Below are 14774 nucleotides of genomic sequence, written 5' to 3' on the forward strand. Positions count from 1 at the left end.
TTGATAATGGATCCTTGCAGTCCTGAATGAATGCCTGATGGTGGACACCTGGAGTAGGGTGTGGGCATGTGTAAGTGGGTACAGCTGGGCTAAGGCTGGGCTTATAAGGGTGGTGTCACAGGGACGCCAGAAGAACCATGAGAGAAGCAGACAGAATGAGAGCGAAAGAGAGAGCAAAAGAGCAAGCAGAGGCCACCAGAGAATGCCGAAGAGCCCAGACAGAGTGAAGACTTGCTGGGGGGGTGGGAGGCCTGCCAGCCTCTCGGCCCCCCAGGATCCCTGTCTGCCGTGTGCCTGGTTAATCCCATTAAAGCCTGAAAAAGCCACCGAGGGCTCTGGGACTCTCCTCCTTTACCCTGTCTGCTGGAGTCATAGAAAACCTGCACTGTGTCTATTCCTGCCGCTACATCAGGTCATCGTGGTGGGTTGTCATCATGGTGATAACGCTACGACTTATTAAATCCTAGGCCACCTGGGAGGCCCCAGGGAAATCTTGAACAACATGGCCACTTGGCTCCCACCCTCATTTTGATTTAACTGTCATCAGGTGTAATTAAACTCCCTAGGTGATTCTAATGTGCAGTAGAGTCTGGGAAACACTAATGTAGCAGCATCCAGAGTTGACTTACGAACAGAGCTAGCATACAATCCTAGCTTGATTTGACTTCAAATCCTATTTTCTCAACCAAACTACCAGTATTCCAACTATAACTGTTAAAGTTTTTTTTCTTTTTCTTTTCTTTTTTTTTTTTAAAGATTTATTTATTTATTCATACAAGCACTGGGTACAGTCAGAAGCGTGGGAGGGTGAGAGAATTTACCAGAGCCAGAGCGGGGAGTAGAATAGGCAGAAGGACTGAAGCACACTGCTGAGGGGAGCAGTGGGTGTGGCAGGAGAGGTCTGTCATGTCATGCGGGACCCTCACCCGGCGGCCGGGGATCGAACCGGCGCTGTAGAGGCTGCAGGCAGCTTCACAACCCAGCGCTCAACCGCTGCGCCACCGGGGAGGCCCTAAGGTTTTTCTTTTAACCAAGATTTCTTCCTGAAATTTTTTTAAGGTCTTACCTTTTGTATTTTTTTCAATTGAGTCAAATAACATATTTGAAGCTATGTAGCCATGCTTTGATAAATGGCAGGTAGACAGATTAAAAGTTTAAAATTTGTCAAAGATATCCTAATCTTAGTACAAGGTAGAATGTTAAATAACGCTCCCAGTTACAATGGAGCAGAGCTGCAAAAGAATTGTGCATGGAATTCGTTTGGCTTCTATTTCAAATTGCTCTTAACATTTATGACAAGGTAGCAAACGAATCATTCAAGTAGCACAAATGTTGCCAATACTATACCAAGATCAGTTCCTAGGCTGTTTCAAATAAGAAAACCTTTGTAGTGTAAATACAACTGGTCCTTGTTCAGTTGGTACTGAGTACTATGGGGCTTCCTGAAAATATGGTAAATATACAACTACCCTGGATTTCTAGGTGTATGTAGGAATCTGAAATTCAGGGGATGCATAAAGTGCTCCTGTTTGCCCTAGAAAAACTGCAGGAAGGAGGCAGCTGCTTCCCAGAAATAAGCTCTACCAATAGCCAATAAATCACACTCCCGAGGCAACTGGGAGTTATAGGGAAAGTACCTCCCTGAAGGTGTTTGTGCAGAGTACCCAGCAACTGCCAGCCGATGAGGCTTTTCAGTCACTGACTTGGGCTGAGGGAGAAAGGACAAAAGCAGGAAGTGTTCCTGTTTATCTAGACCATCTCTGGGAGTTAATTACACTCGGTGGAAAGAAGGGCAGGGGTATCACAGTCTGTTGGATTATAGGTCAGGCTTTCCAGCTGCACTCAGATGAATGATGAAGCTGTTGGAAACTCAGTGACAGCCAACATGAAGGAGACCAGGAGAGAAGACGAGGGTCTGGGGAGAGGTTGACCAGCAGCAAGGGCCTGCCCATCTCATGATGGGAGGCTGCAGGTATACTAGGGCCTTTTTGTTGTCTGTAAAGCTTAGAGGAAACGGTTTCTCCCTTCTCTAGATGACAGCTTATTTTTCAAATTTCTCTTAAAAAGTACAAAAATATTCAATTATGTCTTGGTTCATTGTCAAAATGTTTGGGAAGTACCTGAGTCACTTAAGTCCCTGAAGGTGAAATCTACAATACGCTACACAACACCATCCATAATGTTAAGTGAGACAGCTACAGAGAGCCACATACAAAGAGTAGGGCTTCATGTTTATGAAAGAGTTTGAAGTAATGGAGCAATCAATATGTGACTGACTGGGAACAGGTAAGAAGGGAAAACTGCCTCTTGGATAGCCCAGTAGGTATGCGTGGTCTTCATTTCTGATATGGCATGTACACTCCCATACAAATGGTGGAATAACTCATAACCTACACCTATAAAGACCTACACTACAACCCCATGGAAACCCTCACAATAACTGCACTCAACTGCTTTCTTCAGGTTTTCAACATTCTTAATGTATGAAATTGCTTAGCACAGCCCTAAGGTTATGTGGAAGGTGTTAGAATTAAGATTAAAAGTGACCATTTACTGAAAACTTACTATGTCCCAGGCACTGTTTTAAGTTCTTTTGTATGTATCACTCATTCAGTGCTCACAAAACCTTTGAGACTAGGTGCTATTGTACACCTGTTATACCAAAGAATAAACTAAGGCACATATCAGGCAAATGATCTGTCCAAGGTCACAGTAAGTGGCAGAGCTGGGATTGGAGATTAAGTTGAGCTAATTAAACTAAGAGATTAGCTTGAGCTCTTGGTGGGGCTGGGTGGGTGGAAATATGCTCACCACTGGCCAAATCCCAATTCAACCAGAGCAGCTGCACTATTAGGCTTCCCTTTAGTTTGTCTTAATACAGAACATGGCTATTCAAACTGCTGGCACACTACCATACTGAATTTTGACCTTGGTCTGGCTGTAGTTAAACCCTGCATCCTTAGGCAAGTCACTTTTGGGCACTGGCTTTCATTTTAAAGAAAAGGCTGTGGGAGCTGTTGCTCTGGAACATTTCTACCAATGTTTCTATGATTCTCCTGCAGATCTAATTATCCCTTTACAACAGACATAGGGATCAGAGGCAACATGTTAAACAAAGCCACGAGGATGCAATCAGTGAACTCTAGTCTGGGTGAAACAAAGCAATGATCTGGTCTCATCAACGAATAAACTGACAGGTTAACCTACAGATTGAAAGAAACTCAAAAAGTATATTGACCTTACAATATTCATGCTACAAAGGGAAATGAGTCAAAGGGAGAAATATGAACACTGACTGGATAGCTGATGATATTATGAAGCTTACATTTTCATCAAACACTGTGTTTCTGTTTTAAAAAGGCCTTTTAAGAGATATACATGTACTGAAATAACGATTTTAGATGTCTGGTATTTGTTTCAAAATTTTTTTAAAATGATGATAAATTTTGTAAATCTAGTTAAGTTGAACAATTGCAAAGTGAGTTTTATGAGTCAGATTGCGTAAAGAAACTCCTTAAATCTGTGCATCTTCACTTTCATAATAAATCATCTGAATCTCCTGCAGTTGTCATCAACTGTTTTGCAATGCTTATAATCTACTGTAAATTAACACTCTTTATCCTTAGCTGTAGGCTTTATTTATGAAAATCAATTATATCACAGGTCTAGTGTCAAGTCCCTGATCCATAGAAAAAGCATCCATTTCCAACAGACAAAAAATGAATATAAACAGGTCAATGAGTTAATTATTTCCTTCAACTGCTAAAACTTTAGTGGTTTTATACTTACTCTAATTTTACTAATTTATTAACAAAGGTATACTTTGCTATACAAAGGTATACTTTGCTATAGGTATAACAAAGCTATACTTCAGGGGCAGTTTTCAGTATGAGAAAACAGCAGTTAATCCCACTAAGGTAGGTAGGAATCAATAATCTAAACTACCAGATCTTTTTGTTTGTGACTTGTTATTTTTTGGAAGATAAAATATTGTGTCTTTTTCTAAGACTCCAGAACTCTATGATAACGCAGCTTCGATTTTTTGGGATCTAGTGAGTTTGAACTAAATGGTTCACACACATGCAAGAACAGAACCCACCCTTAGGAAATACGTTGTTTTCTTCTTGAAAAGTCTAGTTTCAGTAGCTAAAAATTCAGAGCATAAACACATAATCAAACCAGGCAGATATTTCTGCTCCCTACCCATCTCCAGATGAAATATGCAGCTTTGAAAGACTGAGGAAGTTGTAACTGTATGTTCAACTTACATATACAATCTGGGATCTGAGGTCAGAGTGTCAATGTTGATGTGCTGTTCCAGCAGACTGTAGGCCAGGATGGGCAAGGATGTGAAGCAGATATTGTACATTGTAAGGTAAGCGGCATCATACAATGGCTGAAATGACAACCAACAGAAGATAAAGAAACATACTCTAACAATCATCTGGCAAGAGGACATTTATGTGTTTGGCAAATTCACAAGCTAAAACAAGACAGGTTCACTTCCCTTTTTTGGGGGGGGGGTGACAGCAAAATAATTTTTATAAATAAAATCATTCTTACTGGTAATTATAAAAAAGAAACTAACATAATGTGATGCACCATATTCGGATACCCTTCCTTTAGAAGGCTCTCATCCAAAAGGCTACGAGCTATAAGCGCTATTTCTAACAGATATTAACTGATATTTCAAAAGATTTTTCACAGTGAACAAAAAGTCCAACTAAGGAAGCTCTTGGAGAAATTCAAAATAGGAAGTAGTCAGCCTGTGTCAACAGTTTTTTGGTTAATATTCTCATTGTTAAAAATATTACTATCACCATCTCCATGGTATACTTACGTTATTAAATGAATGTATTCACAAAAATAAAGCTAAATATATGTACATGGGTATGACTTCCAACTCTTTCTGGTCCTGAATCCCACAGGCTCCAGAATCAAAACTTTCCACTTTTTTTTTTAAGATTTATTTTATTTATACAAGAGCTAGGGTACAGGCCAGAGGCACGGGAGGGTGAGAGGATTCACCAGAGACAGAGCTGGGAGCAGAGCAGGTAGATGGACCGAAAGGACTGCTGAGGGAAGTGGCAGGCGAGACAGGAGAGGTCTGCCATGCCATGTGGGAATCTCCCTGGACGGCTGGGAATTGGACCCGTGCTGCAGAGGCTGCAGACAGTTTCACAGCGCAGCGCTCAACCTGCTATGCCACCGGGAGGCTCAAAAGACTTTCAACTTTCTGTTGGCTATTCCGCAAGCACCTGCAACTCAAAATATCAACCTAACCTTATCAAGTTTCCCTTCTACCCACTGTCTCCTCTGTAGCTTGTCTCGGTGACAGGCCCCACAATGTTTACAACACTAATATCTCCCTTGGAGCCTGGTACCAATTAAGTGCTCAAGAAATATTTTGAAAAGAGGGATTCTCCTCCTGCCTTACTAGGCATTCTTCCAGTCTCCTACTGTTTGGTCTTTGGAAGTGTATCTATACTCAGTTTCATTCAGTCCTGTGGGTTTAATACCACCCATTCACGGAAAATCCCCAAATATCTATCTCTGGCTCAGACTTTCCCCCCGAACTCAGGACTCACATATCCAAATGCCCATGTGACATCTCCTTTTAGGAGTCTAGCTTATCTCAGACTTCACATGTCCAAAACCAAACTTCTGATCGGCCCTCATCTCACACCTGCTCTACTCGTGAGCAGAGCATCTTTGGAAAGGACAACCAAATCTTTCTTACCAATCAGAACCAATGTCCTGGATTTATCCTGACTCTTTCACACTTCACATCCAGCTGATTAGGAAGTGTCTACTGGCTCTACCTTCATATTAAGAAACTGATCAATTCATTGTTACCACCCGGCAAGCCCCCTTAATGGTCTCCCTACTTCTCTGCTTGACCTACAGTCTATACAATGCAATGGCCAAGCAGTTCAATTAGAAAATAAATCAAGGCACGGTTTTATTCAAACTTTCAAATGGATTCTTATGTCTCTGAAAGCAAACAAAACAAAGTTCTTACAAAGGGGTGGCTATAAAACCAATCTGGCTTCTACTGGTCCTTATTGCTAATCTCTCCTACCCCTTGCTATTTCACTGGAACAGCAATGGCTTCCTCACAGTCCATCCAACACCCCAGGCTCGCTCCTAACTTAAGACCTCCTTTGCCCCTGCCTGGCTGTTACCCCTAATTAGAACATTGCTCCTCATTGCTTCTTTACTTCCTTGTTTCTTTCAAATCTCAGCTTAAATGTTACCTTCTCACTGCGAACCTTGATTTAATGTGCCACTCCCTCTCTTATGGACCTACCTTCCCTTTATCCTGTTCCTTTTTTCTTTTCCTCTAACTGCCTTCTAACTTAAATTATGAATTTATTATATTTACCATCTGTCTCTTCACACTAGAATTTAAACTCTATGAGGGTAGGGATTTTTTTTTTTTATATATTCTATTGACATTTATAGCTTGAGAAAGAGCACAGCAGCCCATGTCATGCAGTAGTAGTGCGCCTGGCACTCTCAGCTAGGCACTGGTGTTTGCTTGTCAAATATGAACTGTTTCACAGAATAGTAACATTAAACAAAGCCACTCTGTGACCATGATGGATCAAGACGGAAACAAGACCACTCCATAAGCATGCCTAAACACGTGAATAATATCCGTATCACAAAAATTACAGATGACCACTGCTTCTTTGTCAGTGATACAGTGTTAGCTTCCTTCTAGTCTTCACTCCTCCTGTATAAGATTTATGGAAATGCCTATTCATACAGTTACACCCCTTTGACTGATAGCATCCAATGTACAGCAAGTTCCCACCTTTTAAACTTTTCTCCAAATCACCTAACTCAAGCACAAACTCTATAATAAGATTTTTTTAATACCCTCTTTCTGAGAGACCCTATGGTTCCTCACATGTACATTGTGTCTTGCTAATTTAATCAACTACAAGTATGTTCCTGGTGGTCTTTGGCCTGGAGGGCTTTGACAACCTTGAGCTCCTACCACAGAACTTGACATACAGAAAACATTCAATAACTACTAGGTGAAGGAATGAGTAGATATTTGAAGACATGACACATTTGTAAAGCACTGATCTGATACTATAAATTTTTATTTACTAAAAAAATTAAGGTATCTATGAACCTCATTTTGATTAAAGTACTTATTGAGTTCAGTATTTTTCTATACAGTGTTAGATGTCATTATACAACCATTGCCTGTGACCTGAATAAATAATATCCCATATTCACATGTATTTATCACATATATTATTTCTTGGTTAATATCAGGCATTTCAAACAATGCCTAACAGAGGTAAAATTACTATTATAATGGGTTGACTCAAAAAGTTTGGGAACAACTTGAGTAAAGCAGTAGGTCATTCATAGGTTAATTTAAAAAACATTTACTTTGTGCTTATTAAGTGACAAATATTGGGGTCAAAGAAGATTCATCCATCTGTCAAGGAACTCAAATTCTAGAAGAGGGAGTGGTGATTACATAAGTAGGCATGGGGGAGCACAGAGGAAGGGACCACAGTCCCGGGCTGTGGTAGAGACAAAGCAAGAAATAATGTGATGTTCCCAGTGAAAATACATCTCTAGGGCCTCCCTGGTAGTGCAGGGGCTGAAGACAGTGCTGTTGGGCACAAGTTCGATCCCCAGCCGGCCGGGGAGCTGGCCCACATGGCACAGCAGTCCTCTACTGCCTTGCCTGCTGCTCCCCGCAGCAGTGTGTTTCAGTGGATCTGCCTGTTCTGCTCCCCACTCTGGTGAATCCTCTCACCCCCTACCCTGCATCTCTGGCCCACACCCTAGTTCTTGTGTGCATAAATAAATAAATCTTAAAAATTTTTTTAAATACATCTCCACATAGAACATGGAGGTGCTTTCCACAAATATTTAGACTCAGCAAAAATACTCTACTGAATTAAAAAGTATCCCCCAAAATATATTATATTCCTTTTAATTCTCAAGGGAAAGGACAAGTCTGTTGGCACACAACACTACATTTTCAATGGAAACTATCCATTTTCACAACTGAGTAAATTAAAAAATAACTCAGTTGACTAGTGTGCAATTTAGTCTTGAATTTCATTTAACAAAAGCAGCATCAATCTACTTTTGTTCCACTATGGTACTTTGAGGTTACATGAGAGATAATTGTAATTCTTAGATGCATAATTACAGGAGAAAGAATGCCCTCCAAACAAACAACAGGTTTAGCAGATAATACAGTTTCTTGTTAAACCTGTTACAAATATTTTCATAAAAAAAAGGGTCAGTACTATGCTAGTTTTGCTACAGAGTAGTTTTTGGTTTCTTATTTACATTCTCCATAGCTTGCTCTTCAAGTTCCAGAGTTTCAGAGAATACCTGATGTGGATCTGAGCTGAAAAGGGCTGACTTCCCTTTTAGTGCTATATTCAGTATTAGCACAAAGCAAGAGTAAAAAATAAACATATTGCACATCACATCACCACCTCAGAAAGACCTTCCTCTTACCTACTACTTTTCTCTAAGGTGCCTTTACAGCAACTTACCTCATCCTCAGATCTCTGCCCAAATGTTACCTCATCAGAGAGAATTTCCTAGGCCATCTTCTCTAAAACAGTAGCCCTCTTCTTCAGGCACAATCTATCCATTTATTATGCTTTATTGTTTTTCTCTAGAACGAGTCAATATCTGATATAATATATTGTGTAATTATTGTCTGTCTCTCCTCTTATCACTGTACTGCACGTTCCAAGGGGGTTAGAGTTTGTTTGGACCACTGATATCCCAGCACTTTATCTGGCACATAGTAGGCAATTAAGAAATAATTGTTAAATAAGTGAACCTACCAGTTGAGCAACTGAGAAAAGCAAACATCAACTCCTATGGACACCTGAGTACTTAAGGTTACCTAAGCATACTCCAGACAGCCTGGAGTCTAAAGCTCAGTTGGCTTCATAAGGAGTAAGCCCTTTCTTTCTTTCTTTCTTTCTTCAGACAACTTGGTAAACATGTTTTAAAAGGATAGCAGTGCAACAAGCTCCTTTCAAAAGGAAAACAATGTTTTAGCCAACTCCCCTTTAGCAATCTGCTACAATGATTCAAGAAAACATAAAATGTCTTTTTAATGCTTGCATTTATCAAAGGAAGTGAGGAATTAGAAACACTTTGATTAATAGTAATCTGAATGTTTGAGAAAAGCAGATTCATCAGAATTTATAAAACTCTGTAACTAATCTTGTTAGTGCTGAATACAGGAAGGCTGATGGCAATTCCTACAGCTGGTAGATGATTAATTCATAAAGCAATCTGTTTAACTGGCACCATGGGGCTGATGACATAGCACTGATGTAAGAGATGGCATAACAAATGGCAAAGAGGCAAGTTAAAGAGAAAGAGAGCAGTCAATTCCCATTGAGAATACACTGTCCTAAACAAATTCTGCCAAGAAATTTGAAAACAAACAAAAAGAAACCTTTCTACCATGAGGAATGAGCGTGCCTTGAAATTTGGAAACTCAGTCCCGAATACCTGTGGTGATGTTACCAGTAGCCCAGCTTGGCAAATTCACTGATATGCTCATAGATTAGCAAATTGCAGAGTCATTGAACATTATATCTCCTACACTTAGCTATACTCCCGCTAGAAGCAATGCCAAAATCCATTTCAGTTGTTAAAACAAACCTACAGATGTGCTGCCCATCCCACCATTTATGTATCGAGTTAACATGTTAACACCTTTTAATGTAATCAATATTCACAAAATAACACAAGGCAAAGAACTGAGAGTTGTACATGCAGTCAAAGGCTTTATCTAGCAATTGCAGTTACTTGGCCAACATTTTCCTATAAAATCAACCTGAGAAATGGAAAAGGTATTAAATTTATCTGATGAAATATTAAACTATATTATTTGAGTATTATTGGAAAATATTGTATACACTGATAAAAAACAAAAAATCAAAATATTCGTTTTAAGGTTATCTCAAGTCCAACAGGATGTACCAAATATCTTTCAAAAAGAAAGTAACAATATTACTAAAGCAGAGACAGAAACATCTACTATTGTCAAAACCCAGGCCAAGAAAATCAACTGTTGGAAACCTCCCCCCTTACCCAAACAAAAAATTCCTTCTACTTTGGACATACCTCTCTAGTCTCTATAAGTCAAGAAATAAACAAATCAATTATTAATAGTAAATGTAAACTACATTATAACAAATAACTAGGGAGACAAACCTGTTGAGAGAATCCACAGAAGAACTGGTACAAAAACTGTGGTAAAATGAAACAAAGATTCTGGGGGAAAAAATGGAGAAAAGAGTTAATGTTTTCATTTGAAAAATCGATGACTCTGGATTTCGCTTCGGGAAGCACCTCCAAGAGTGCATTTTTGAGCCAGGTCAGAAACTAGTCTCCCATCTGTCACACATTGTAATTTACCAGGCTGTGAAACTTGGTGCTGTTTTTGTACTTTACCAGGCTGTGAAACTTGGTGCAATGCATCCTCAAAGGATGAATGTCACATGTAGCTGAGGATATTTCAGTGCATTATCTTACAGGATCTGGGGTACAGGCCTAAAAAGAAGTGCTATACATGTTTTGAATAACCCCACTAGCATCAAAGTAAGGTCACAGCTCCCAAGGTCATCACCTGGAAGGGTGACAATCATTTGTATGTACTGGTTCTGGTACAATGCAGAACACTATCAGTAGCATTTCTAGGGTCACGTTTTATTAAAAAAACAAAAACTCAGGGACTGGAGGAGGCAACACTCCATGGGGACTATGGGCACATTCTGTGGGAAGGACAGGTATGATGCTCCCCCTAGAATTAAAGTTCTATGAGAACAGGTATTTTTTTTTTTGCCCCTTTTAGTCCATGATGAATCCTTAGGGCCTAAAGCTGTGTTTGGCATGTGGTAACCCATCCAAACATATTTGTTGATTGAATGAATACAGAAGTCAGAATTTGAACTAGGCATTAAAGATGAATACAATGTGATAGCAGGAACCAAGGCAAGGCAGTAAGTATGCATTTTAAACATATAAGGTAAGACTATGGGGTGCCAGAAAGTCAGATTAATCTCTGACCTTGGAGAGTTACTGGGGAACAAGCTGAAAAGTGCCATTACACAAGGAAGACTGAATGGAGAAACAGGAGCAGGAAGACGGTCACAGATGTACTCCAGGGGTGGGGCAATAACAACTTGAAGATGCAATGGCAAGCTAAGAAGAACAAAGGCTTGTTAATTCTGCCAAAGCGGGTCAACATATTAGAAATCACTGTGGGACAAAGGGCAGCAAAGAATAAGGAACACTGCTAAATCACTAAGATGATAATGGGCACAGTGATCCCAATGAAGACAGAGGGCATCATTTACATAAATCCCTAAATTGGGAACAGGTATATGTCAATTACTGACCCCTGGTAAACAGAAGCCATTTTAGTGTTTGTTTTATCCCCCTTAACAGAGCATGCCTTCCATCTGGTGGCAGTTGCTTGAATTGCAGGCCAAAATCGAAAGAGGCAAAACCAACTCCCCAGAATAGGATCAGATGGCAAGGCAGATCTGTATGGCAGATCTTCATGAGCTCTGCTAACGGGGGGAGGTTAAGAGAATAACCATACATCCTCATCCTTATGGGAGACTTAAGTTACCGATTATAAGGACCAAAACACAGGGGGCCTCCCTGTGGCCTAGGGGTTAAGTCTCAGAGCTATCAACGCAAGGAACTAGCCAACATAGCGCAGCAAACCTCTTCTGTCTTGCCGACTGCCTCCCTTAGCAGCATATTTCAGTAAATCTGCCTATTCTGTTCCCCACTCTGTCTCTGGTAAATCCTCTCATCCCCACCTGAACCTCTGACCCACACCCCAGTTCTTCTCAAAAATAAAGGACTGAAAAACCCTATGATGTACAAAGAATCCAGGACTTAGGAATAAATAAAGCTGTTGTGGAATCTAGCTCTGTCAACTCGCAGTTGGGGAGCTAATGTCAGGTTACATAATCTCTCTGAGTTCTACTTTTCACATATTTTAAGTGGAAAAAAATACTAATCACTTCATAAGAGATCTGTGAAAATTAAATAAGAAAACAAAGTGCTTTTCTGAATATCTTATACATATTGGATTAATTATCATCACCATCCTCATATACATTTTGTCTGGATACCAGTTGATAATTGGCTGGCAGGGCCTTAGCAAATCTATAAACCTGGTTTCATGCTTATACATTTTTTAGCAAATATGAAGTTAATATGAGCTGAGGTTGATGACAGAAAATGGACACACAAAAGCAACTGATGAGCTTTTCCTCCAGTGAAACACAGGGTATAAAATTCAAGTATCATAACTGCTTGAATCATATAAAATGGTCGCACGATGTTATGAAATAATCAAGAAATAAATATTGGAGAGGATGTGGAGAATAAAGAACTCTGTGCACTATTGGTGGGACTATAAATTGGTGCAGTCACTCTGGAAAACTGTGGTGGTTCCTCAAAAAAGTAAAAATGGAAAAAACTATATGATCCAGTAATCTCACTTCTGGATATTTACCCAAAGAACATGAAAATATTAATTTGAAAAGACATAAGCATTGGACTTTCACTGGTGAGTTTAATACACTGATTTATTTATTTATTTATTTATGCAGGCAAGAACTGCGAGAGGACTCACTATAGACAGAGTAGGAAGAAGAACAGGCGGATCTACTGAAATACACTGCTGAGGGGAGCAGCGGGTGAGAGGTCTGCTGTACCATGTGGGTCAGTTCCCTGGCCTGGGCTCAAACTCAGTGGTTCGATGTGCTGTAGTGGTTGCCAATAGCTTCACTGTGCTGAGACTTAACCCCTTGCACCACCAGGGAGGCCCACAATATATACTGATTTTAATGATGCATAACTGAAACTTACAATGCAGTGCTATTCTAATTTAAAAAAATGAAAATAAAACAAAACAATACCAATCTTATCTGCCCACTCTAAAATAGTCTTTTAAACTTAAAAAAAAAAATCTCAAATCTCATATTAAGAAATTTCTGATTTTTGATTCATTATACAAATATCAGTGCTAAAACAACAAAAATAAGGGGAAAAACCCTACAACTTAGCTGAGCCAACACTGAATTAAACAGTTATTTGTGAAATTACAAATGTTTTATCACATACCTTATAGAAGAAATACTGTACAAGGTGTGCTATTCTCACATAATAGAGATGTCCATGAGCCAATAGCAGTTTCTTCAAATGCTTAAACTTTGGAACAGAATAATCACTATTCCTAGCTGCTTGGCGACCTTCTTTGCCTTTAATACCTAAAAGAAGAAAATTTCTACAGGGTGAGTATTTTAATGAATAAGCAATGCTAGATTTCTTATTTTCAGATTTTTAACTTGCTTCAATGTTTATTTCAATTGTATAGTTCAGCTTTGTTTTTTATTTTTAACCAAAAAGTGCTTTTTTTGAATAGGTAATTTTTAATTACCTATTTAGAACATAATTAAATAGAATTATGACACACTAAGATAATTAAACAGAATCATTACTTTAATCATTATAAAACAAAATTATCTAGAGAAAAAAAATTCTCACCTTTCAAAAAAAAAAGTTGGCAAGGTGTTAGGTTTGCTGCCTAACAGCAGTCTGACAGAGAAAAATGGTGCAGATCATTGAAAAGCTGATGTTGCACATCAACATATAAATTCAACACTACAGCCCAAACTATAGACAATGTCATATGGAAAAGCAGCCAGCCAGTTATCATTTCTTAGTCCCAAACAGCTAAGAATCTGAGAAGATATACTGCAGCAACATAAGCAGGCAATTAGACCAGGGGAGGAAAAATCAATAAAGTTTCATGCATGTTGTCAAAGCGAGAGCTAAATGATCAATTGTGCTGCTAGTAGGTTTGGGATGTTCTCTTTGCTTGGCTAATAATAAAAATATTCTCTTTGTATTGCTATATTCCCACCAGAGATAGGATTCTGGGATGGACATGTTCCACGATTCGATGAGGTCCATCATTTGATTAACAATTACTCCCAAATTCGAATTCAAGATGAACCACCAAAATAACGTCTCTAGAATATGAGAGCTTTCCACCTAAAAGCAATACTGAGAGTTTACAGCTGCCATCTCATTAGATGTTTCTTACCTATTCCCACATGGGATTCCAAGATCATACTAACATCATTGGCACCATCACCTATCGACAGTGTTATTGGGCTGCCTTTTAAATTCTTCACCATTCTGACAATCTAAACATTAAATACAAAAGAGGTACAGAAAAGGTCAAAGCAGAATGTGAGATTATACTTTTTTGGGGTTCATGCCTCATTCATATTTTAAGTGGGGGCTTTGCAAACACAAAGGTAGCTTGTGCACATATGGCCAAGAGTCTTGAGTTTTCTGGAGCAGCACACAGTTATTCAACACTAGACCTTATCAGAGGTAGACACATTTCCTTCTACTGGCGCTGGTTCATGTCCTTTCAGACCAGGTGTTGAATGTGTGACAGTAAAGACAAGAAAGCTGATTTGAGGTAACATGCGTAGGGTTACCGGAACAAAAATGAAAAGTAAGAGAAAAATTATTTTAGTCACCTCTCCCATGATCCTCCCTCTCTGCTGACATTCCCACATCCCCTCCGGATGAACCGCCCCTCACCAACCCTTATTCCCAAGGACTTATTTAAAATGTCAGATGTTTCCACCCATCTAGCTGCCAATTCAACTTTACTCGGTCTCCTACTGCCCAATATGATTTACCTATCC

At 39.4% G+C, this 14774-nt stretch overlaps 1 protein-coding gene across 1 annotated transcript in view; it reads right to left on the minus strand.

Moving 5' to 3' along the window:
- The window catches only part of ATP11C (ATPase phospholipid transporting 11C (ATP11C blood group)), a gene marked incomplete at both ends in the record, with an annotated part of 150336 nt that overhangs the window by 14896 nt on the left and 120666 nt on the right, over nt 1-14774 (minus strand). The window contains 4 exons of the mRNA XM_084259229.1: nt 4269-4396; nt 10237-10296; nt 13171-13316; nt 14156-14258. Coding sequence (XP_084115355.1) covers nt 4269-4396; nt 10237-10296; nt 13171-13316; nt 14156-14258 — 437 coding nt within the window. The remainder of the gene's footprint in view (nt 1-4268; nt 4397-10236; nt 10297-13170; nt 13317-14155; nt 14259-14774) is intronic.

This window comes from Talpa europaea (assembly GCF_964194135.1).
Source record: "Talpa europaea genome assembly, chromosome: X".
Taxonomy (NCBI): Eukaryota; Metazoa; Chordata; class Mammalia; order Eulipotyphla; family Talpidae; genus Talpa; species Talpa europaea.